The sequence below is a fragment of the Hyposmocoma kahamanoa genome, unplaced genomic scaffold (genome assembly GCF_003589595.1).
Source record: "Hyposmocoma kahamanoa isolate Upper Pololo Valley unplaced genomic scaffold, ASM358959v1 66, whole genome shotgun sequence".
NCBI classification, from domain to species: domain Eukaryota; kingdom Metazoa; phylum Arthropoda; class Insecta; order Lepidoptera; family Cosmopterigidae; genus Hyposmocoma; species Hyposmocoma kahamanoa.
The window spans coordinates 6,537,472-6,564,170 of record NW_020653854.1 but is presented as its reverse complement, the minus strand read 5'-3'; the positions used below and the strand labels follow the sequence as shown (position 1 = coordinate 6,564,170).

Sequence of the window (26,699 nt, the reverse complement as noted above, 5' to 3'; positions counted from 1 at the left end):
TTTTTTTATTTAAAATATTTTTCAATAGTTCTTGAGACAAACTGTAAGTTGCCAATGTATAAAATCACGCTTCGTTCTACGCACTTGCACATTACGTTTGTAGGAGGAGAAAACAGATTGCATGCCTGGGGAAAAAGTTTTGTTCGTTGTGAAATTGGAACGCAGAATACAGAACATAAAAAATAATAATTTATAATCTATGGTAAAGTAACAAGGTGTGCTTGCTCTGTTTCGACTTCTTTTGTTTTTATTTCCAGTTTTATGGCAAAAATTTCTAATTTCTCGCTTACATTCTTGGTCTTCTAAAATCATCGTGTCTCAGTGCTGTAATTCCTCCGTCCTACGACCATTATACGCATTGGTAAGTGAATTTGCATTTCGTTGAACGTCAAATCGGTGGAATACCTACCGATATTTTTACGAATATCGTCCTTGACGTTTGGTTTTATTTCGATCAGCGTAGCTTATGTACTGGACAAGAATGCTAGAACGCTTCATAAAGGCATTTCAGTAATCCATGCAAGACATGAGACTATTCCAAAGTGACGTCAAAGGAACATGGAGATCGAGCAATCTATTTGTAGTTCATATGTGGTCCTTTTAGGTCTCCTTTCACACATTATGGTTTTTTTTTCCAGCATATATTTTGATTCTAAACGGAGACGGTAAGCGTAACCTGACTGTACTTTGTTCTCAAATTATGAGTGTCTTTTGTCTGTCAATATCACAGCTGACTTTGTAGATGTTCCTACTTGTCAATAAAGAATCCACTGCCAATTTACTTAAATATCCTTTGTGCATATGATGTGTAAATTTACTTAAAAAAACAATTTCGTTTCTGTAATAGTCTGTGTAGGTTCTCTGTCATAGATTTGTAGATTCTCCTCTCAGTGAATTCTGTTCGAAATTCACTGGTCAATTTTGAGTAAAAACTCATGTGTTGCTCAACTTGACATTGGGCGAAATCATCAATTACTTCAATGGGGCCGTAACATTTAAAAGAAGAAGTAGAATATATATAACCCCATTGTATTAAGCTCTTTGTAAGCGAACCCATCTTCAGCCAATTGTTAATGCTTTGATGACTGTTCTTTAAATAATACCTACATTAAATGTAACTGATAAATTGTCAAAGTGAATGCTGCAAGTATGTTGTTTTCACTATCATATTTGAGTGTTAAGTAGCTCAGAGAGATACTAGTTACTCATTATAGAGCATTGGTATGTATGGTCAACAATACATTAAGCTATACGCTTTTGTTCAAATATCACCTCTAGTGCAATAGAACAAGATTTGTCAATGTGTAACTTGATGTGCTACCGACTGTACCTCTTTAATTTCTTTGTGAATATAGTAGTCATGTCTCATTAAGAGTGAAAGTAAACATCCCAATGAAATATCAGGAGAATTTAAAACATGTTAAGTCCTTAACTCGTTTTGGGCGACTGTGGTGTAGTGTGGTGTGGTGTAGACCCCCATCCTTAGTGTAGAGTCCCATGCCTAGAAGTGAGACACATAAGGTGCCAGACAAATGTGTGTCTTATGTTGGATACAAGTAATCAGCAACTTGAAGTAAATATCCTGTTTTCATATAATTGTGATTGCCGCAATGGGTGACTGTCTTGATTTCACATTAATTGTGTGAAAATAGAATATTCACTTTTAATAGCAGGTTGCTAGTATTCAACACAAGACACATATTTTTTGATGATGTCTATGACATTGAAAAAATGTACTAAATTCCTTCTCTACAAACATGATTTGAATATACCTGTAGAGCGCTATCGGTGTTTGCAAAGATTCTTGCTCGCAGATTCGCCAAGTGTACTGCTACAGTAAAAATTACGCTCTTTTATTTATTTATTTATTTATTTATTTATTTATTTATTTATTTATTAGGCACACCAACAGTTACTACAATAATTCAAGAGTAAGTAATACATTTCACAAACTATTCTAATTGCGTAACCATTTATAGGCGAGCACCTCAAGCAAAAATAAACATGTGTGTATAAATTAAAAGGAAAAAGAAGAGGAAACAAAAAATAACAAAAACAGTTTTAACACCAAGAAACTAACTTAAAAAGATATGTATATTTTTAAGCAGAATACAAAACGCAACAAATACTTAACCATGTTATCTGGTCGAACCAAGAAAAGTAAGAATTTTGTTTCTAAAACCTAGCCGCGAGTCAATAAATATATCGGCATGTTTGGAGCAGTCATTATATAGATTAGACATGCGAGCTACAGGGGAGTTACAGCCCAGTACCGTTCTATGACGAGGCGGGTGAAAAAGCCTTACATGAGATCTCGGAAGTCTGGCAGGAATCTTAAAATTTAAATTACCAAGCAATTGTGGACAGTCAACTTATTATTTAGTAGTCAACGTATTTAATTATGTAAAGACAAAGGAATGAATGAATGAATGAATGAAATATTCTTTATTGCACATAAAAATTACAATTAAAATCCAGTACAATAGCTTAAGTATAACAGTAGTGGTAATTCAATGTGCAACAGGCGGCCTTATTGCTATGTAGCAATTTCTTCCAGGCAACCTTAGGACAGACATTTCAGATATGCAAAAGAGGTGATGATGACAAATGATACTTAGTATGGGGTCAGAGTCATATTTTGTGTGTAAAAGAAGTTTATTTATGTCTTTTTTGTTTTCTAAGTATATATAGGTGGAAAACCTTTTATATCAAGAATTACTTGAAGGATTTCCAAAATTGTGTCATTATTTCACAGGTCACCCTTTAAATATTTGGTCAATCATGGTTAACATACGCGCATCAAAAACAAATTCCAGGCCGAAGTTCGTATATTTAGTTTTTTTTTCTTAATGAATGGCTTGTGAGATAAATAAATAAATTAATGAAATAATAAATTATTGTCTCAATTCTGCCAGTGTCCATTACGTGTTAGTTTCATAAACATCAAAGAGGGAGTGTTTAAGGAAAGTTAGGTGACTCCAAAGGAGTATTAAAGAAATTTTTGCACAAGTTGATCCCTGAACAAAAAAGACAGCACAAATTGTTAGTAATAATGCATAATATTTACAAGACGAGTATGAGGGGCATTTGAAGCTTAAACTTAGCAGATCGGATCCACACTGCTGCTCCTAGAGGGAGAGTTTAAGGAAGCATCAGTAAATATGATGCGCCGTCCGGAATACGCGCAAGCGATCCTTTGGTTAAAAATGCCTTGGGGATCAACGGAATCCTTCTCTATGTCAAAATGAAGAAGAATATTAGGCTGGAAAACGAGAGTTTCATAGCAAGCTTTTGGGAGTATGGATGAGAACCCCACCACCCTCCTGAAAGGGACCGTAGAATATTATTTTATTATTATTACAAGTTTGAAATGAGGGACACCTGTCATTCTGGAATCTAGCATGATACCTAAAAATTTGATTTTATTTGCTCATGGAACGATTTCTTGACCTATGCGAATTTCAAACGGAGGGAGAACTCTTCCTGGAGAAGACTGGCACAATTTTTGGAAGGGGAGAGGGATAGACCATGTTCCAATAATCAGTCATTTAGGTATGACAGAGCCGAGTTCAGTCTATTTTCCACCTCCTCTACAGAGCTTACCTTAACAAGTAGAGCCAAATCATCAGCATATTCGAGTACATCGCAGAATGAATTGATTGATGACTGTAGGTCGTAAGTATAGAAACTATAAAGTAACGGGCTTGAAACAGATCTTTGGGGAAGACCTTTCCAGACGGTTTTCGGGGATAGGGAATTTAGGGTAGACTTTACTACCCGACGCTCCGTCAGCAGTTGGAAATAAAACGAATGAGCTTATTAGGTATACTCAACTGGATGAGTTTTCTCCGGAATAGCGAAAGCAGGACGTTGTCGTATGTTGAAGCGATATCGAGGAACACTTCAACAAGGTATTTCTTTACCTTGATTGCGATATGGATTTCAGTAGTTAACAAACTAAGGTTGTCCATAGTACTAAGAAGCCAAACTGTGTGTGTGTCCCTATTCTCGACAAGCCATTGGAGTCTTTGTTTAATCAGGTGTTCCATAATCTTGACAGGAGTGGGAGTTGACAATTGGTCTGTAACTGCCATGATCAATAAAATAATTTAGTATGTTAAGGAAAACTTGTTTTGAGAGAGAAAAGGAGTTGGTAATAAAGGAAAACCATCGATGCCGGCGGAAGAGTCAGTCAGTCCATTCAGAACAAGGGATAGTACGTTCATGGAAAAAGGTTGTTCCATAATAGAAGTTGCGAAGAGAGATAGGATGAGAGAGAAGAGATAGAGTCAGAACAAGGGACTGAGGAGGGAGCGAGTTTGTCCGAAATGTCCTCTAGCCATGGTAAAGGGTCATTGGCTGAAGTATTAACTGTATTATCTGGCTCCAGACAAGGGATGCAGGAGTTTTTGGATAAGCTTTTCAAATTTAGCTGTTGCTTCTTGATAAGTGATAAAATTGCTTGGGTCATAGAAGAGTTGATGGACATATAACACAGCCTGTCGTCGCTCCAAAGCAGCCGCTGAGCACCCAGAATTCCACCATGGAGTTGATATTTTGAATCCCCTAGCAAGCTCTTTAGAGTTATCATCTATTCGGAAAATTGCTGAAATCTTTAGAGATGTCTCTAGGGTGGAAGAGTAAGAAGGCCAATTGGCTCCAGACATTTTGTATTTTAATAGCGGGGACGGGTTACTGAAAGGAATAGCTCTACTAGGTATAGACAGGAAAATAGGGAAATGATCGCTACCATATGTGGAAGAGAGAACTTTCTAAGAAATAAGCGAAGAGAGAGATGGGGAACAAAGAGATAGATCAACAGCATTTTTCGGATTTTGAGAAATATAGACTACGGGTAGGCGAACCATCATTAAAAATGCAGAGATTACAATCATTGAATACTTCCAACAAGGACAATGCATAAAGTCTATTACTCATTTCCCTTGCCAAGCATGATCCCCATATGGAGTGGTCTCCCATAATCACCATTAGGGAAGGAACTGCTGACAGAAGGAAAAGGATGTCTGGGATTAATATGGATTTGGGGTGGGGAATATAAATGGAAATAAAAGATATGTCAAAGGCTCTGTCACCAACAATGTTGATAATAGGAGAATGGGAAGGGAAATGAATTTGAGAAAAGAGATGCGCGCGACGGAAGCGCTTAATCAAAATACCACTGCCTGCATACCCATCAGCCCTATCATCCCGAAGACATAAGAATCCCGGGATCCTAAAATGAAAACCAGGAACGAGCCATGTTTCAGAGACGGCAACGACTGATGGGAGGACATTATTAATTAGGTGAACCGGCTCAAGCTTCTTCCGTCGTATGCTCTGGGTGTTCCATTGGAGTATGGACAACTGGTCCACAATGGGAGGAGGATAAGGAGACTAATTGTGACAGTTTATCGGTAACGTTAGACGGTAATGGGATGGACTTTGACAAAGTAGGGTTTATCAAGAAAGAAATAAGGATTTCCAACATCTCATTGGGAGATGATGATTGATTATGATGTAAGGCACAATCATTTGGGCCTGAGGATCTTGGAGAGACAATAATATTGTTGTAGGCAGTCTTGTCATAAGACTTCCCCATGTGAGCTCTAGGGCGGGGAGAGGAATATCCGGTCGTAGCATAAGTCCGATTTTGATGAACATGACTTCAATGTTGGAGCACATGGGTTGAACATGAGGAAGGAAGTGCCCCTTGAGACACCTTAGCATGAGACCTAGTAACTTTTGGAAACTGTGCTGCTGCCTCTTCATATGGAATGATTTTTAGTGCCATAACAGTCTTGATAGATTTTTGTCTGTCCAGTTCTGGGCAGTCTTTGTTTGTGGCAAAAAATCGTCCGGAGCAATGCAAGCTTGTAGCTTCATTCTCTACTACTTGACATGAGTCGCCAGAATGGTCTTTGGAGCATTTGAAGCTTCTAGGTTTAGACCCACACTCAGCCTTAGTATGCCAAACTTACAGCAAGAGTGGCATTGAATGTTGGGGTATTAGTATAATTCGACTGGTAGAGAAGTGTAATACAGGAATACCTGTGGAATACAATAATATGGAAGGAATTGGCCAAGGAATGTAACAACTACTGTCTGTGTTGGAACCCAAGTGACAGTTCCATTGTCTACTGTTTTTCTATTGAGTCTTCTGGCCTTCAGAACTTTACCACATCCTATTGATAGTTCCAGTGATTCAGCAAACTCCGTCATGGTCAAGTCTGTGAGGACATGTCGAACTAGGCCCATTCGGGTCAGGTTCTATGTTGGAATAACAGCTAAATATTTCCACATGCCTAAAATGGGTAAGGACAAGAAATTGCATCAGTGGCCGTAGTAAATTCGACAGAAATTCTGTTTCTGCTGATTCGTCTCACTCCATCATAGACCGAATTTAATAGGTTTCAAGATGAAAGCTGATAGGAGGTCTAGATCCGAGCGGGAAACGTGGACGATATAAGGACTTTTATCTAAGGAGGAGTATGATAACGCTCCAGTAACTAACGACGGGTCCATATATACGGCTTCAGCATTGTACGGGGTAGATAAATCAACCTTCGAATTATTTATTCCTTTTAGCAGGTGGAGCAGAGTCCTCAGATATACGTTGTCTGCGAGTACCCGTTGGTATCGGATCGGAGGGATCAGGATCCGGAGGATCCGGACGCCGAGAGGGATCGGTCTCCATAATGGGAAAATTGGGAAATAGAGGTTAGGTGGCCTCAAACAAATTCTATTAAATATTACGCTAATTACATGTAAATACTAACTACTAATCACTTACCCACAACCAAGGACAACACAATACTTATATTAGAATCAAATTGGGCAAAAAAAATAAACAAAAACACAACTACTCTTTCAGTTTAATCGCTAGCGGTCGAACCCGTATATTAAGTATCAACTTTTAAATATGTATATTATTTCTATTTTTTTTTTTGTATATCAAAAACTACTTTCAATCAATAGATAGACTATTGATTGAAATTAGTTTTTGAAGTGGCCAGGTCTATTTTGCCCATTCTCTTTATAATGGTAAATATTTATATTTCCTTAACACAAAGACATACTTGAATCCTGTAAGCATACCTTGTGACACATAAATTGTTTTTTACAGTCGGTTAATTTTTTATTTTCAAATTAAACTGTACTAAAAAAGTAAAATAACCGACAAGGCTTTTGAAAAAACACTGCATTATTTTTTGAATTCTAATAGTGTTCCGTTAAATGTGTCGGTGTGTGTACATAAAATAAGTAATAAATAGCGAAATAGATATTTTTGATAGAAATTGATTGGAACTCCACCGTAAAAATATTGGAAAAAGTAACGTGCGTGACTTGCTTACAGTATAGTTTCGATCATTCTCTACCATGAACAAATCCATCTGCAGGTACTCGTAGGTTTACGAGTAAAGGGGCGGCGAAATTTCTATTTTTTTTTTATTAATTTTAGTGTAACTTAGACAGTGTTATCCATAATTCGAAAGTTAAGCAGAAACTAGTATGATGTGTTAAAGAATACGTAAGAAATAAAGAAATTAATTATAATTGAACGTGTATAATAGTGGTTTCTACCCAAAATTTATGCAGAAATAGGTTAAAACCGGACGCTTTTGGTAAAAACCCAGGCGGTTGGATTGGATCTTAATTCATTACCTACATATCTCTACACCTGGCAACAGATCCGCGGAATTGCCACTCATCGACAATAGATCCACGGTATTGTTATTGACTGATTTCTGGCTTTCTATTGATATATTGCAACGAACGTTAAGAGGAGGGACCCAATCATATAACTACGTGCACTGACGGGTAAATTCAAATTGGGAACATTTGTCATATAAACGGAATTATGCAATGTTAGTTACGCATAGTAACATTATCCCCGACGATATCAAATATCTCTAATAATAAGCGATTAGTTTCACATTTAATTTGGTCAAAATACTGCTGAATATAAATGATAACATTTGTTACTCATACATACATACAATCACCCCTGTCGTCCACTGTTACACCAAGAGACTGAACCACCATCTGCTACGCGCTCCTTATGCGACTTTGTTTTCTTCTAATAGTCATTCTACCTTTAAGCTCGTGTTTGTGATGAGAAAACATAAAACTATATTTCAATTCATTCTTTTTGGTTCTTGTTTAAAAATTCGCGATTCGGTTTAGGACCTAGAATGAATCGTTGTGAGACAGCATTACATGAAATGTATATCACCATCCCGCTTTTCGTGGTTACGAACCTATACTAAACTGTAATAAGAGTTAACGGTAAAGCCCCAGGACACTAATGGATCGATTGTACTAGTATTCATCTATTTCATACGATGAAACCATTGAAGCACTCGCTTTTCTATCCTATTCACTACATGATCTTTGACACTAAAACATTCATTACACAATTCGCATTTATTTTGTCTTTGGAACTTAGATACACCACACTTACGTCGCATACTACAGTATTTGTCCTACTTTCATGCTTCTGCCATATCCAGCATTCATTGCTTTACATCTGGATCGGGATCAGCACGTCACAATGAATAGGCATACAAGAGTTTTTTGACAAACCAGTTTTCTTGATTTCCATTTTCCATTTTCCTTTCATTGTCCTGTCGATATCACCTTCACTCTGATCATGTCTTGTTAGGATTAATACTTTGTCATGACTACCCAGATACACATTCTTTCACATGTTTTGGTTTCTCGCCACCAATCGTATTTTGTAACTCTTTTTTACCCTTTCATTATTTACATTGAAATGAAATGGTGCTTTATTTTTCTACACAAAACAGGCATAAGAGTAGCTTATGCTTAGGCCTTAAGGTTAAACCAAAATCCTTTCATTATTTTCATTCGTGTACAACTGTTATCCTCTCCTGTAGTTGTTCTGCTGACGAAGCTAAATTGACTTGTGTAAAGGCATTAGACAAGTCCCTCATCAGTCTCAATCCACATTCTCTATCAGATCTAACAAACTATGGTCTATTAGCAGGTTGAATAGCCACAGACACTACATATAGGCCTAACAAGCCTGTGGATTATTTTCTTTGTATAAAAACGAAGTTCTTATTTGTTGTGCAAACGATGAATTCATTTTCCTGAATTTAGATTTGTTCTTTCCTTAAAAATGTCGTGTGGAACTTGTAGGCATGGAGGGTATTTTACTTGGAGCGGACTTTAGTGACTAGCAAATTACTGATATAGTCTTTATCAGCGTTGCAAAATCATTTTTCGAGGAAATCATTCTGAATTTTAAAAATATTTTACATATTTTTTATTATTATGGCATGATTAAAAAAACCTGCCCTTCCACCGCTCGAACCTAACTACCACTGTAATTACTGGAAGATTGAACTTTAGGTTTAGGAATTGCTACATACCGTTCGCTGTAATGCTTGTCATGCCTTGGGATAAAAGTGATGTTGTTATTATTGCGTATATAATTCTACAAGTTCGCAGCGGCTGAAAAAAATTAAACCTACACTGTACTTCCCGATACGGACTTGTGAATCGTTACAAAAAATGGAGAAAATACAAAATGCCCTGAATGTGGAAAATTTAAAAAGGCCCAAATTAGCGTAGAACTATGCACGAAACGTCCCCAAAAGTGCTAATTTTTGTGCACTAAGAGTCAACTTGATCTTTATGGTCAATTATGCGTCAAAGATATATTGCACTCAAACAAAAATTGTCATGTACCCAAGATACTATCGATACTGCAAAACGCAAGTACTTAACACCTCAGTATCCAACGTTTCATTGGTTACCCTAGATACAAATTTATTTTGGTCCAAAATGTAATATCTTCAAAGGAAAGGTAGCGTTTACGATAACTTCCGAAAGATGGCGTTGTATGTAACATTAATTATTTAGCTTAACTTAAACTTGTTGAAAAGATTTATGTAAGTTTCTTTTACACATTTAATGAGATCTCGATTTCAAGAATTAAATATTTTTGATTATTATCACAGATCACATTAATTTAATTTTACCTAATTAAATAAAAATAAGGTAATTGGAACACTGTTTTTGGATTTCCAAAATGAATATGTCGGACTATCGAGCGTAAGCATTGGTTTGTGACCATGTTCAAGGTTTTTAGTGTATCCATTTTTAATTTGGGGTAGCAAATACCAGTTAGAGAAGACGTCGTAACTACTAAATACAGTCTCCTCAGTCACGTTTCGTTATTTGGATAGTAGGTACGTTCTGAAACAATAAACCTTGGCATGTACTAGCAAGTAAAATATTAAAACCTATGGTAGTTCGTGTCCTCGCTGTTCATTTAATCTAGTAACAACGACACATCCATGGATCGATCGGGCGAATCGTCGACACCCATAACAAGGTCGGTCCGACCTTGGTTAGGTAATGCCGGGGCTGCTCTCCAGTTGAAGGATCTTCCGGGATCCGTTAGACCTTGAATATGTTCCGTTCAAGGATATAAGGGCATGATAAATGAAAATCTTTACCGTTTCTAGGCCGCCTCCCTTTAGGGTGGGATGTCCTGAATACGAAATCGTGTGCCCAATTTTCTCTAAAGAGGTTGGGTAATACATAATGTCTGTATTGTGTTTTAATATTAAATGGTTACAAGTCCTGTTACGTGAAAATGGGTTAATTCCTTTTGCTTACAATTTAGAGCAAAAGACCATGCACAATCTGAGGCTAGAATGTTCAGGAAAATAATTAAAATTATATTTGTCTACGTTTCGAGTAAGCGCGAATAGTAAAACCTAGATTATCATATTTAATCACCTCGTTTGTTTGTTGATCCTAAGTACAATTTCTACAGCAAATTGTTTCGCATGTGATCCTAGATAATGTTATCGGAATTGTTATCATTTGCCTCGATCTAATTAGGTACCACACTGGTTTGGAAGTAGTCTAAAGTATATTTTAAATATCCGTATCATTTTGCGTATAAATAGTACTACTATGTTATTACTGTAGTACTATTTATAACTATTATATATTCTTTGCGAAATAATCACATTTTTCTGTTTATTGGTCGTTCAATGTTATGTGTTTTCACGCCCGTAATTGTTAGCATTCTCGTTACAGTCTTGGATTGTGCTTGTTTCATTTTGCTCTTTATGTGCACTTTATAATTTGTTATGTGTGCTTAGTTAACGAATTTTTTACATATAAAATGTATGACTTATCACACGCTCCTCGATATTCATGGTGGGTACTTGATACTGTTACTATTAAAGTAGGAATCGTTGCAAGTATTGTTACGGGTCACTATCCCGCAGTTAACTCGTCCGAAAGGGCGACGACCCCGCAATGCATGCCGCTTGGATTGCATTGTCGCATCGCACTGCTCTGAATTAAGCTCCCAGCTCTGTAGCTAATACCTAAGTATATAATAGGAAATGAGAAAACGTCTGTAACTGCCCTTTGAGGTTTAACCTAGATAACATTATGTACATGTCCAATGCTGACATTTGTTACTGGCCTAATAGGCATTTATCATATTCAGCTGTTAACTGCCGGACATTTCTACATCGTTATTTCGTATCATCTTAACGATTCCTGCGTCTCTTTAAATCTGCTCCACATTAAGCTATACAAACGCTCAACGCTACTATGTAAATCATAAAAGGCCCAACATACAACAAAGAATTTGGACAGTTGTAGTATTAGCTGGGGCCCACTGGTATTTCTAAATTCATGTTATTTATTACTAATTTATTACACTTATTCGAAGTCGTCGATTATTATATATATTTATTATATATATATTATTATTCGAAGTTGATTGTTTTATTCGTCGAAAGCTAAGAAACGAGAAAACCATATTGGTGTTTATCACTCAATTTCCAACCACGCGTCTATATCGGTTGAATACCTTTACTTAACGATGCCATACAAACGTGACAATAACACTAGTCAGGACAGTCACCCAGTGTTTCGAACAATAAGTTGCAAATTAGTAATTAGGAGTGATTCAGTTATGTAGTTTACGTGTCAAGTGGTGCTGTGCAAATCAGGTTATCGATTTGCTGTAGGGACAGGCCGGCCGTCGACCCTTCTGTCCTGAACGCAGCGCTTGCACCCGCAGCCCACTTGTGAAGCTTGCACCTTCAAGTATCCGACTTGCTGTTGTAAGCCTTTGGTTATTTATTAAAGCACGCAGTCAGATTCTTAAACTACAGCTACCTGTTGTAATTTTCTTGAAAAATCACCAAATTTGTGTCACCAGCTTTGGCAATTTTGGTTGGAGTTGGGCAGTTGGAGTGACTCTGATAAACGAATTGCGGAACAGTATGATAAGAGAGCGTTGCAGCGTGGAAGAAGATGTATTTACAAAACTAGAGATAAGGATGCTTAGGAGTAAAGAGAGTGAATAAAAGAAAATTGAAGAGTGTGAGCGGGCAAGTTGGTAAGAGCAAACTTAGTGTGAACAAATTGAGGACGTACCAAACAAAAGCCAGGTTAAGAGTATCCTTAACCGACAAGCATGTACGAAAGTATTGATGCGTGTTTACAAGGGAAAGATGTGTGTCAGACTCTTTGCTGTAACTGTGATCTATGCTCACCCAGATGGGGAAAAGGCGTGAAGTGTATGTCAGTAGTAATAGAAAAATTTATCAATTTGTTCCATGACTCTTTACAAAGCATAAGACACTTTTTAAATCTGTATTTGTAAGTAAGCGTAAGCCATAGTGTCGTGTCTCATGACGCCCCACCGCGCTCCGCCGTCTTACGTTTGCATAGCACCGTTGAGAGAGATCTATTAAAATATTTTTGTATGAATCTCATGAATTGTTAAAAGTCATGGAACAAAAGTTATTATAAATGGGAAAATACATTTCTGGGAGGTTGTAAGTGTTTTACCAATAACCCTGTACTTATATGAGTGCAGACAGATGCTGCAAAGACCTCTCTCGTCAACTAGCAACAGGAGAAACCAATAATGGCGAATTGATGGTAATTGGTTTTCGTTAATGACGTTTATTTCGTACATCTAGTAATAATAATCCACAAAATGACCTTCCTCGCCGAAGAGTCCCCCAATTCAGCGTGTTCTCACGCAGATTCACTCCTACAGCACGCCCCTCTCGCGGAAGTTCCCTGAGCTGAGGCCCAGGCCTGCTACTTAAGTTTCTATACGGGTTTAAGAGCCTTCAGCCCACCCTTTTCTCCCGTAGCGCAGTCAAGGCCATCTGCTGCCTCTTGCAAAATGTCCTTCATACTAAAAAAGAAATAATAAATATCTGACGGTATGACAATCTAGGCATACAGACACAAGTTCGATTAACAATTATAACAAACTAGTGGCGTAATTTCACAAAATTAATATCGTGGTAGTAAGGCATCATAACGTTCATTTTAAACTTTTTCGTAATTATTGTGTTCCTTCATGTTCTTTCTGTGTGGGTAATATTCATTTTAATTGTACATGTAACTAAACAGAAACGAAACGGAACATAAGGGCTTGGGCACAGTTGAGGAAATTAAACTAACTTAATTTAATAAAAAATAACCGATTGTATTATGTATTTCCCTTTCACTCCACGACGACGTGGCGAGGAAATAATCATTGATAGTATAAGTCCACAAAATGTAAGACATACAAACAATAATATTTAGTGAGTCTTTATTCGCAATATAAGCTGATTCAACATAATTTTTTTTTCTAGGCATAATAGAAAAGTTGTCAAGGTTTTTATTTTCAGCCGATAATATTGTTGTCTCAGCCTTCGTTGGTTTAAGTCAAAATCAGAATACATTTTTTTTAGCTTTTTGTTTTCCAGCACTAGTTGAATATATGCAGGATTTCCATTTACATTTATTATCTCTTGTAGGCTTACATTATTTTTACTTCTTTTTCGTAACTCCATTTCTGTCTTTGTATCTCTTGGTCTTTCTTTCCTCTGAATCAAAGTAAGTAACATAAGCATTTGTGTTATGGAAATCGAAAACAGCGACATTACGATAAACACCCAGTCCCGAGACATTATAGAAAAGTTGGTTTTTTCTACATTAACTCTGCCGGGGAACGTACGTGGGGGCTCAGATATGGGAAACCATGAAAACGGATGTGCAAATCACTCGACTACGGAGGTCGTGGATTATATAGCATTTGAACAGTAACAAATAAGTACATATTTTTGTATGGTTAGAAAGAGCTCAATGTGATCACAGCCTTTCCGTATCGTAACGCAACGAAACATTAGTAAACCGACAATAAAAAACCAAGAAAATATAACTTAGCTCTTTGAATAAACGCTCGCAAATGTGATCAAATGAAGCCTCACTACGTAATTTTAACTGTACTTTATAAAAACAAAGAAATATTTAAATAATTTGATAGATTTCTTACTTTAATTATTGAAATTTCGTGACTAAACCGAAAATTAAATGTACCTGAAATTGAGGTGCGATCAAATTCACAGCTGATGTTTTAAAATAGGCATATGTCCATGATACATTCGTTTATAGAACAATTATGCCTACATTAAAATTGATTATTATTTGTTTTTCATGAATCTGTAACGTTCTATTTGCGCAACGAAACAAAATGTTACGAAACGGAAAAAAGCCTGTTACAGTAATTGAAAATGATTTATTTTAAACATTATTGTTTTACAATGTAATTATTTATTAAAATTCTAATAACTATATGAATACTACAGTCATAATATGTCAACTGCATGAATTTCTCTGCTAACCGGCGGCTGTAATGATCCGTTGAGTTCGACACCCGAGGGATGTGACATTGAAAATTTCATAGAAAGTAAAATTGTTAAAATTTTTGATTGTTCAAGATACTAATATAATTTATTGAAATTCTAATTCAGCAGTATATAATTTTAACGGTATAAAATAATATTATTGTATTTAATTATATTTTTAACCACGAAAACGGTTTATGACAAAAATTACCTGCAAATGTACATTATAGATGAATATGACCCATGTAACAAACTTCGTTTGTTTACGACTGCGTTTAATAAGCTTTCTAAGGGATTATAGACTCTCTCGAATCCAAATACGGCGCCAGTCAATGAATCACAAGTTTCATTCGTTATCGACTCTTGCACTGCTATTTAAATCGTTTTCTCTTTATGACAAAGTGTGAAAGTTTACCTTTCCATTTCATCGAAATAAACTTCAAGTAAGAAAACAATTATCTATCTAAAATAAAAACATGCTTTGTAAGTACGAACCTATTATATTCTTGGAAGACCATTAGTCAATGTCTGTATAAGTTCCAATTTTAATATAAGATGTTGCTGAAATTGAAGTGAGGTTTAGAGACTTGGTGAGTTCTTATCTAACAAAGTTTAGCATTGCGGGCCGAGTGACGGTGAGAAAAGCTTTGCAGAGGGGGGGTTTGGGGTCACGAATTTTACGGATACGGGTGCTCTCGACTTTCGACCCCAGCTCAGTTAGTACGTGTGCCACTGATGTATGTAGGTTAACATCGGACGCGCTCGATACGCCACCTCTCCGCTGCTGAGTACCGCCACCGATGTCGACTGCCTAACCTAGATCAGGGTGTCGAGAGATCGCTTATGAAATCTGGCGCACCCAAACGGCATAAACCTACTGCCTATCAAACCAAATAAATCTTTATTTCTGAAAAGTATTAGTAAGAAACGACAGGTGTCGCTTTTTGTCAATAAACATTTGTATACCTATATATTTATCATTTATAATATTTATTTTAAATATAAAGCGAGACAACCTCAAAGACTAAGTAAGTCAATGCCACGCATTTTTATCGGTTTATTCCTAGTAGTTCCATGTACTCAGTTCCATATGGAATAATTGAAACCCAAAAGTTCCATGCATGGAACTAGTGGGAATAAATTTAATGTTTTTATCTTTATTCCCATTAGCTCCATACGTAGAGAGATTCCTGAAGCTGCACATCGTGGTTGTCTTTACCATTATTTCTCAAATGCGATTTGGATACAGCCAAAAAATTAAATTTGGATAAAAATTATGATTTACGAAAATTTTTTAAGCTGTTTGGTGGTATTACCTTTGCTACCGGAAGAGAGAATTAAAGAAGGCTTTAATTATATAAAAACTAAAATTGAAAAAATGAAACTGGAGGGTCAAAAGTAGAAAAGTTCATGATGTACATGAATTGGATGGAAGATAACTTAAAACCATGGTATTCTTTCGGAGAGCAACATAGAACGACCAACTCGTTGACTGGCACAAAAAATAAACAGTAATTTTAAGAGGAGACCACCAACGATTCATCAGTTTACCCTAATTTTAGAAGATCCTCTTTTTACAACGCGCGTGTGGTACAGTTGCAATATGACATGAAACCTCATGCAAAACGCAGGAGAATTATTATTGAAAAAGACATTTACATTCAAAATTTACAAATGAAGCTGGTAACAGGAAATATATGTGTCGGTTTCTTTTTAGAACAGTTACGCTAGACATTCCAACTTATACTATTAAAAACTGCTCTAATTATTCAATTTTTTTTGTTAATAAATTGTGATATGTTTTTTTTAGTTATAAAACTGTGGACAATATCTAGGTTTCAAATTCTGCACGGGAGTTGATAATATTTTTATATGAATAAAGAAGTAAAAATAGAATGAGTGTTTTGTTATCGCATGTTTTGCATTTATAGACTCAAAATATTCCATTATTGTCCAATATTGTCTAAAAGTGTATAACTTCTACAGATCTGATGAGGAAGAAAAGTCAGGTGTAAAAATAGTTTAAAATCACATGGAACTAATGGGGATAATTATGACATGTTAAGGTTACAATTGTTCCACATGGAACTGAGTACATAGAACTACTGGGAATAAACGATTTTATCATCCAAGTACGCAGATGTTGTATAATAACTTTTAGTATAAAGTTTTTTTAACATGAACTCTCAAATTTACCCTTCATTTAATGTCTTGTATATTGAAATATTCACGACTTTGTGGCCCAGTATTTAGCACAATGACAGCTTTAGTCTGTTCAATCCAGAAAGCAAACCTTACAAAAGTGGTTCTGGTCTTGATGGTCTTAGTTTAATTTCTTTGGTACTGGGAATTTCTCATAAAACAGGGAATTCCCTAGTTTGAAACGAGGCAATTACTGTAAATGCCTGGGCCATTATTATTTAATTGCATTAGCGGATGTAGGTATCCATTAGAAGAACTTTACTCCTGCAACTTAGAACTAAAAATTGTCTTTTTAAATTTACAAATTAACTTTTTAAATTTTATATGGACTTATGATCGAAACCGAGTCTGGAGAAAATGCCTATTCAATCGCACCTTAAAGACGTTTGCTTTGTACGCGCATGATTTAGATCAGCAATCATGTTGGGATGAGAGTCATCAATGGTTTTCTATTAATCTTCAAACGTAGAAAAGAACAACAATTGTGCTTTAACTGAAAAAAAAAATCGCTATCTAAACACATTTCAAATATTTTTATTACACTTCGTAATCATTTCTGATTTACGTAACTGAAATCGATTAAGGAATCGATCGGAAATCTCGTCGTATCGTCTACTCAGATTGAATACCCCTGTAATACCGTAACGAATTACGGGCGTGCAGTAAAATTCCGTGAAATCGTGCCGTTCTAGACATCCGATACTTTCAAGCTAAAAGCGATTGTAAAGAGTTTACAGTATTCCCCTTGTAACTTCAGCGAGCACAAACTTACATAACATTGCCTTAAATTGCATGAAATTCATATTTTACCAGCTATAATGTTATAGGCTTCACAATATGAGTCGCATTGTATAGTTTGACTGATGTACGGACAGGCATAACTAAAGGAGTTACAACTTGAAGATTTGTCATTAAAAATCACTTTACAGCGAGCGTGAAATTTGTGAAATCGGTTTCCCCCTGTCACACAATAATTGCAGACAAAAGCAGGACTTCGATCCATGTGTTGATATTTTAAATAACATCGCGACACATGCAACGTGATTTATTTACGCTATAGCAACAAAAAAAATCTTTTTCCCCTCTTGATTGAACAGTATATATCTGCATGTAGAGTTAACAAATTTTTTTAATTAACCGACTTCAAAAAGGAGAAGGTTCTCAATTCGACTATGTTTTTTGTGAACCGATTTTGATAATTCTTTTTTGGTGCAAAGAGGGTAGGCACCTAAGTAGTAGTCCCATTTAAATTTGAAGAAAATATTCCACCTGTTAGGGTGGCAAACTAAGGGATGAATCCGGTTTCGCGCACTTTCCGGTAACCCATTTCAATAAAACTTGGCAAATAGATGTAATTCCACGCACTTTTGAGTCGGTTTTTTTTATCATGTATTAATTTTAATTACAATCTGTAACGGAATTTTAAAAGTATTAAAGCTGCCAAGAAGTGTTCAGTTGAAAATAAACTAAAACTGAACCGTTTGAAATTTCAACAAAACAAAATTCTAGACTGGAGACTTACCGCCTCGCTTAGGAAAGAGTATATCTGGTTTTTTTCGTTGATTTCACCGCGTTACTATATTTTGTACTTTTTAACGTTTGGTGGTGGGAGGTATTTCACGTCACCTTTTCATAATATAATAAAATTTATTTATTGAGACAACTGAGATGTAATCAAATGTTAGTGGGTACAGACTTAAAACTATATTAGTACGTATATTTTACCCGGGACTTTGTATTGTTTATTAAGTACCGCATAATTGGGCACTCATTCCTGTCAGCAACTGTTTTCAGGAGGCTATTGGGGCTGTCACGTATTCTCTTCAGTAGTGACGCCAACATTTTATGTACAACAGCCGTGAAACTATCTACGCGCGTTTAAATATCTGGCACATTTATAAATTCCTGCTAATCGATTTTAGTTCAGTTCGACATGCAAAATTTAATTATGTACGTACACACATGTTATATTGAATCTGTAATGCAGTATTGACAGCGATCTTCAAAATTTGTTATAGAAACTAATTGTTACGTAGTAAACATAATAAATATGCTTTCACTTTGCGCTCGCGTTCCGAGATTGAGGATCTTAAACTGGCAACTTCGTTTAGAACCGGGAAAGTAATTAAAATGGTGACATTTAATTTTCTTAAGTAAACTAAAGACTATAAGGTTGTTTTTCACCGAACCTTGGAGAATTCATAACAAATGATCTATCATTGCATTTATAAATTACAATACCTAAGCGCTAGTGGATATATATGGATTTTAAACGAAATTGTAGGTGTGAAGTGAGTCAATAGTATTAGAATATTTAAACTCAATTCATGCTTTGTGTATTGCACATTTGTGTAAGTTAGAATAGCTGTTTGCCCAATTCTTGGCTTTGGCGTCAGTCAACAAGCAAACGTAGTGTTAGAAACGCTAGAATGCGCTTCGCCACCGTTTGGCTGCAGCTAGCGAGCTGGTTCGCCTCTATCTCGATACGGCCAATTGTGCGCGTCGATTTCAAAACGAAAGTACCGCGCATCTAGGACGGTGAACGTATTTCTCGCAGAGATCTCTTGCAATTTACCAGCTAGTACTTTGTTAGAGAATGCGGCGGCGCCGGCGCAGCCAGCTCGCTAGATATTCATAACTTGCAGCAGCCAGGCAATTTTGCAAGTTTCTAATGCTGATGGTTTATTTGCGTATAAGTCGTTTAGTCATTAACAATTCTAACATATATTTGATGTTTTTAAATATATTGTTAGCAATTTTTCGTCCGCAATGTCTAATTAAATATATACTTATTTTATTAAAAAGTGAAACGGTTTTCTTGGATCTAAATAGCGTAGATTTGTTTTTTTTTTTCAAACAAATTAAGTTTTCGGGCTCTTTACTGGGGCACGGCTCGGAAAATATAGTTTTAGTTCCATGTTTTTTTTTATGATACCGTGACGGGACAAACAAGTCGTGCGCCTGGTGTTGACGACACGCCGGTCCGTAGCTGTTGCAGTGCCACTCAGGGCTTTAAGATCAGAGGGATATTGCCACTGCTCCTGACACCCTGAGACATTGACAAGTCTCATGTGCCTGTAATTTCACCAGCACCGTTACCCTTCAAAACCGAAACACCAATGCTCACGTTACAGCTTGGCAGCAGAAATAGGTAAGGTGGCAGTACTTTTCTGGACGAACCCTTTAACAAAGAGCTCTACTGCTTCTAAAAATGTGTAGAAATCGCGAAAACCCTACGACCTCCATGTAAAGTTTACTCTTTCTTTTTATTTCCATAACTTTCTATATTATCTTCAACTAAAATGCCATCTACTTTGTGTAAAACATTTGTCAATTTTTAATTATGCTCCTAAAAATGATAAGCGCTCCCTAAATATTTTTTGTTTTTTGTAGAATTTTGTCTGTTTTGTACGCTTTGGTTATACGACTACAGTGGCACAAGTCGACGGGTTTACGGACAATATATTGAATAAGAACTCAAAGTTACCGCACAATATCTATTAGAAAAGCGAATGCCCAGTGCACTTTCTACTAGAGCAGTAAGCAAAAGTAACGAGCAAAAGTTACGATATCTAGTATGATATAACAGTTTCGCCGCGCCGCCGCACGCCCCTTCTGTAGGTTCACCACAGCCACCCGATTTCATTTCCCATTCGAATTTGGAATTTCAAACGATGTGAGTGATCTGATGACATACTTAACCCTTCAGACTTCATTTTTTGTTTCAATATAGTTCAGTTTTAGAATTAGACTAATCTCGAACGTTAATGAATCTTTGTGATACACGGGCTCACAAGACGTGCGTTCTCTCAACCTACTTCTTGAATGTCGCAGCCGTACAAGCAACAACCGACTTTATCCACAACCGCAAAAAGATTAAATCATTATCTCGTCGTCAGCGTTCTCATTCTGACAATTAGGAACTGCGTTCGGTTTGTCGTAGGATTGTGTGCTGTACAGCTTTGTACGAAGGCGTAGACTTACTTGCGGTACGTTGTATGAAACACTGTACATGTTCCATTCAACCATGAACTCCTTTGAGGAGCGTCCCGCGTAGAGACCTCAATTTTTTAAACTCTCTCGCTTATTGGTCAATCAGCTTGACATTTATATGGGAGTTAAATGCTAAAACTACAATATTGTTACAATAAGGGGTTATTGCGAAAACACCTTCGCCGTATTAGCTAATAACTAGTAAATTAATTGTAGAATTATGGGACTATCACATAATCCATCTCTGCTGCTATTATTATCATAGTTGTAACATATTTCGTAGTGACACACGCATCAGTTGGCCTGTAAAAGCAAACAGTGTCAAGGTGGCTAATATTGATTTCAAGCTTGTAATGAGTACAAATAATATAACACATGAATTATAATATTTTACATAGTGTTGTGGTTCAATATGTTTACGGTGAGTTATGGTACTTAACGTCCACACGTACCATTGCACAAACGTTCATTACTTTAATGCTCGATGAAGTAACATACTGTCTCTTGTTTTGTTTTGATGAAGTAAATTACTTTTATGTTTCAAGATCTCGCTGTAAAGGGCCTGATTTTTTTGTCTGCCGTTAATGTTGAATTTTGATAATTTGTATAGCAGTCTCATCTTAATTACAATGCAATTAATTATAAGAAATTTGTAAGAAAATTAAAAATATGATGACCTTCGTGGACCAGGGGTTTGCACTTTGGGGGCTGGGGATGACAAGTTTCCGGGTTCGATTCCCGGTAGGAATAATTTGAGAAATTAACTTTTCTAAATCTGGGTGTCTAGGACTAATACAGGGAATTCCCTACTTTAAGTCTGGTAATTGTTGTGATTGTCTGGCACATTATTATTTATTTTATTCTAAAAAATATAAAAAGATAAAATTATTATTTATTATATTCTAAAAAATATAAAAAGATAAAATTTACTTTCAATATATTAGTACATTTCTGCATTCATTGCGTTTGTACCAACGATATTACTATCTATAGAGAATTTAAATACAGAACGCACATTCGATATGACACAATTTCGACAGCCCACAACTTCGACTGAACACTGCGCCGACAAAACAGTAAGGCATTAGTTTCCCGAATTAGAGTTCCTATCATATCGGATATGGGTACCTTAAAATTCTATGTGAGCTATGTGTTATTGTAACGTAACGTACTTAAACTTATAAACATTAATTTTAGTTACGTATCATTGTCTTGCAAACGTACATACATATATATACTATGCGCTTAGTACAACTGTTATTTTTACAAAGAAAACAAATTCATATAATTATTATTTACCTTTATTTACTTCTAGTTGCGCAGACTACAAGTATGCATAGAAAATGAAAACTTCAATGTTTTTATTTTTTAAAACGTTTTTGTAATATGTTTTTCTTTTGTTTCAGGAATTTGCACACGTAGGTCGCGAGCATTACAAAACTGTAAGTAGACGTGTTCAGCGATTTGCAAATTATTAACTTCTAATTAGCATAACACGTTAGTTTTTGTTTTGTTAGATCAGAGCTTGCAGACAGCGAACATGAATATATAAATTCTCAATTGTATATACGCAAATTGTGTAAGCGCAGTAAAGTTGTCCGTTGGTTGCTTAACCAGATGCATCTCGCTCGATGTCGCTGTGCGTGAGAGTTGAATTTCTCAACAGTTAGAGAATTGGAGAGAAGCGAGTGCTTGGCGCGGCGACGGCGGTTTCCCAATAGAAAGTCCTCTGATGCAGGAAACGCAGGCGCAGCGCTGCAGTTAAGCGCACGTGCAGCCAGCAGAGGGGCGCCCGGCCGATGCACTTTCGTGCGGTGACGTCATATCTACCTTTCGTCAGCGTCACGCCGCAGCCCGTAAGAGCTGTTACGCAATAGACGCGCACCATTCAACTTTCCAATTTCGACAACGCGCTATTGTGTAGCGCTTTCAAATTTTACTATATACCATCGCTTCTTAGCGCTTTCTTACGTTTCTCTCTTCGCGGCTGAAAAATGCTCTGAATGTAGTGAACAAGCGCAACACTCGCGCTGCACTTTCACTGTTGCGTTTCGCCTTTGTTTAAAATTGGTTGTTTAAATGTAACAATGTGTATCTACCAACACCATTTTAGTACTTTGTTTTGGATGTGTAACAGTTTAAGTTACAAATTGGGAATTAATGTGCGCAGTTTCACGCATTGTATTTTGAGCAAAGTACTTTCACGTACAAATGTGGTTGGGAAATTTTGAAAGTTACACCTAAAAGTACGCGTGACAGCAGCGATGTCTCTGTAGGGTTTTCTCTGAGCTCGATAAGAGCTTTCTCGGCTGCTAACGTGATACTCGAGAGTAAACCGTGACACAGCTCTATTGGCCGATCGTTATATACAACTTATCCAAGTTGATATTAATATTTAATGAGCTGCTGTTTTATTTCTTTAGACCGCAAAAGACTGCGAAGAATTTAATAAAAACTAATTTTACTGATATGGTAGGAAAATAAATTTTTCTAAATTTTAAATAAATAAATATTTTTTAGTACATATCATTCAATCAAAATTGTCAAATGTCCCTTCAAAGAGCAATAGAAAGGAAAGGTCAACTCGCATCATGAATGAGAAAGTCAAGCATGGAAAGTACGCGCGAGAGTACCTGCGTTTACCCGAACAATTTCTAAAAAAAATTATCGATACTGAGTTCCAAATAAATGTATTTAATTTTAACGGAGTTACGAAACTATGCACATTCAAATAGAGAGGAGATGGAAATTGGTAGTAATCATTTTGTAATTCAGCCGTAGGTAACAAAAAGGCAAGATTAGTAAAATACAAGAAAAAAGTGTCGTAAATAAAAAGCAATGTTGCTAGAACAACGTATACACGAGTTTTCTTTGAAACAATCATTAAAACCGTAACTATCGATTCGCTGATCGTTTATGTGCTAATATGAACTGCACGTGCAAGTCGTAGAAAATTTAATTCTAACGTATATTTGAAGGTAACACGGTAACACTATATACTACATAACAAAGATGACGAGTATTGTGCCTGTGTTAATAAAAGACCTCAAAACAGGGGGCGAGGGGAGCAAAGGTGGATACGGATGGGGTTTAAACCGACCCAGTGCCCTTGATGCAGCGATCCAGGTCATAGCATGCCCTGGAGAGCGATGACGCGCGACCGCGCCCTACAATTAAAACAAACATCTAATATGCAAATGTGTCCCACAACATCTAGCAGAGCTATTTGAAGAAACCGACTTTTTAAATTAGAAACCTAAATCCTTATTTCGTGTCATGGGCGACAGGTAAAAAGTTAAAGACATCTTATACTGAAGAATGATTTAAATTAGAGATCGGTAAAAAACAGCTACGTTTTGAGAAACATGTTAGAGTTCGGTAAAGGATGAAACAAAATAATATAAAAAACCGAGCCAGTATCGAGGAATCCGAGGCCGAAGGGCCTTTTCCCTTTGGGAAGTTAACCCTGAAGGCCCAGCCAAGGTCAACGGGTGCCCGGTCTTGGGGAGATGACTCGATGACTTTGAAGAATATTGGCGGTCGCATTTAGGTATTCTGTAGCAGTAGCCAATGAACGCGTTATGAGTCTGCAACGAACGACTTAACCGTCTTAAATGTGTACATAGTCACTATGACATTTTCATATTCTTATTGAGCAGTTGTGAACATAACACAAGACAATCGAACGAAACCAAAGATGGATTGGTATATTTTTGTTACCGTCTGCCACCTACATCAACAAACTAATAGACAGGAATAAAATAATAATATTATAAGTATTTGAAATGTTATTGCTCTTATCGTATACGGTGGTTAAAGTCGCGACTGCATCCTTTACTGTAACGTTGAATGTGACTTGTAATTTGTTCGTTGAACTCACTTCGCATGGTGAGTGTTCGATACAAATTAACTCAAGTTATAAGTAGAGCCAGACTCGTTGTGCAGGGCTCAATCCTCACGGGGGCAACAACTTCTCCTTTCGTGCACTGAACTAACTGCAACTGAATAATTTAATCTTCTGCTTTATTTCTTATCAAATACTTTGGAAGGAAAGCCTACTACGTATAATTTGGTACTACATTGATAATATGCTTTTGTTTTTTTTTTGTGATATCGTAGTGAACTTCTAATGTTTTTGACATGTCGCCGTAGAATTTTAAGTCTATTCACATTAGTTACTTAAAAGTACATGTTCGCTTGTGAATTTGTTCTGTAGAGTTATATGTTTTGGAAAGAAACTAAATCGTGAACATACATAAGCTTTCGGCTTTCACCGCTACAATGGAGGTGCGGGACGGAGAAAGGGTCCGCGGTAGCACGGTGCGCAGCTGTCCCGCGGGTGCCGGCTGTCGGGCGCTCCGCCCTCGCTGACCCCTCGTCGCTCCGCTTGCCGCCGCCGCTCGCTCGGCGAGAGGAGCGCCCGCTAAGCACTTTTCGCGTTGGCCGATTCCAGTCGCTCGTCAGCCGCCGAGTGCACCGAGCGTCTGTCACGCCCTTGCGCGCAATCTCCCAGCCATGTGGTGAAGTGAAACTGTCAAACGTAAAATACATTTCATATACCGGTGTCGTTCGGTTCGGTTTGGTTTTGATTGCACTTTTTACTTGTTGTGATTTGTGTTGACGAAAGTGTTGTCATTGTGGAAATTTGGATTACACGAACGAATAATGGCCTTAGCCAGGTGAGCTATTTTGGTTGTTGGAGTCAACACGGAACTTGATTTTATTTTATGATCATCGAAGGACCTTCCCGGTTGAGTTAATGTTTGATTTAGAATACACGTATGATTTTTGCCTGTACACTTTTGGTTTCATGTCATATTTGCATAACAACAGTCTGTTGTTTGCTGTGACTTCATTGAATGAATTCTCTTCCTGCATCATGGTGTTGAGTTCATGTAGCCTCGCTACAATGGGCGAAAGTTGCTTTGGCCCGCACGCGCATTTAACTTTCCTTGTTGTGTAAGCTGACAAACGACAGGTAGAGGGAGCAAAGTAGAAATCGAGACACTTTTACAATTATTATTTTTGCGTTTATTCCTTATCTAATAATAACTGAATTTAGTTTCTAATTGTTGCGTTGTGATATGCGTCGTTTGACTGTTGTGTTTGTGTTGATAATGGTTATCAGAATTTCCCTTAAATCACCCTCTTACGTGTTGCGTTGATGCGATGTCGATGTTTTCTGTGTATTCCATCGCACCCTCGTTCGCAGTGCCGACCCTAAATGCTTTCTTCCCCTCGGCTATGACTATTCCTGTGTTTGTGAATCCAAATTGTATTATTTATTAGATCCTTACGATATTACTTCAATTTTCAGGCGCTGCACTCGTTTGTTTCTCCAAAAGTTTCAAACACAACAACATGTGTGGTATTAATTGCAAATCAAACATAATATTTGTTGGTAGCTCCGGCGCAGGATAAACAAACAAATCTAGCTAGAGTATTCAAAGCAGTGAGATACACAAAAGCTGACCAAGCACAACAATGGAACACCTTTACATTAAATATACGTAATTCTGTACGATATTTATACTTGTGTAGCGCTAGCAAAGGATCCGACCTCTTCCATAGCAGGTAGCGAGCAACAGAGGCCGGAAAACCTTCACTTTTCGAGTGAGACCTTTTTTTATCACTCCCGCTTTTGATTTAGAGATTTACTTCAATCCACCTTATTGTTTTGACGTTTATCATCAGGTTATGGTTGGAATTTGTCATTCAAGTTGTTTCATTATACCAACTAAAAGCGTTATCGTATTTTTGGACTTTTTCGGTGGTAAAGTGTGTTTACGTATTATATTATATTTG

General features: G+C 36.8%; 1 protein-coding gene across 4 annotated transcripts in view; it reads left to right on the top strand.

Moving 5' to 3' along the window:
• Positions 1 to 335: 335 nt before the first annotated feature.
• LOC113231599 (protein roadkill) overlaps positions 336 to 26,699 on the top strand; it is a 53,229-nt gene continuing 26,865 nt past the window's right edge. For 2 of the 4 annotated variants that reach the window (XM_026465963.1, XM_026465962.1), the window contains exon 1: positions 25,336 to 25,573. In XM_026465963.1, the coding sequence (XP_026321748.1) occupies positions 25,560 to 25,573 (14 nt within the window). In that variant the 5' untranslated portion in view covers positions 25,336 to 25,559. Of the gene's footprint in view, positions 362 to 22,300; positions 22,337 to 25,335; positions 25,574 to 26,699 lie in introns of those variants that run through there. The other 2 variants (XM_026465965.1, XM_026465964.1) reach the window with 2 other exon arrangements.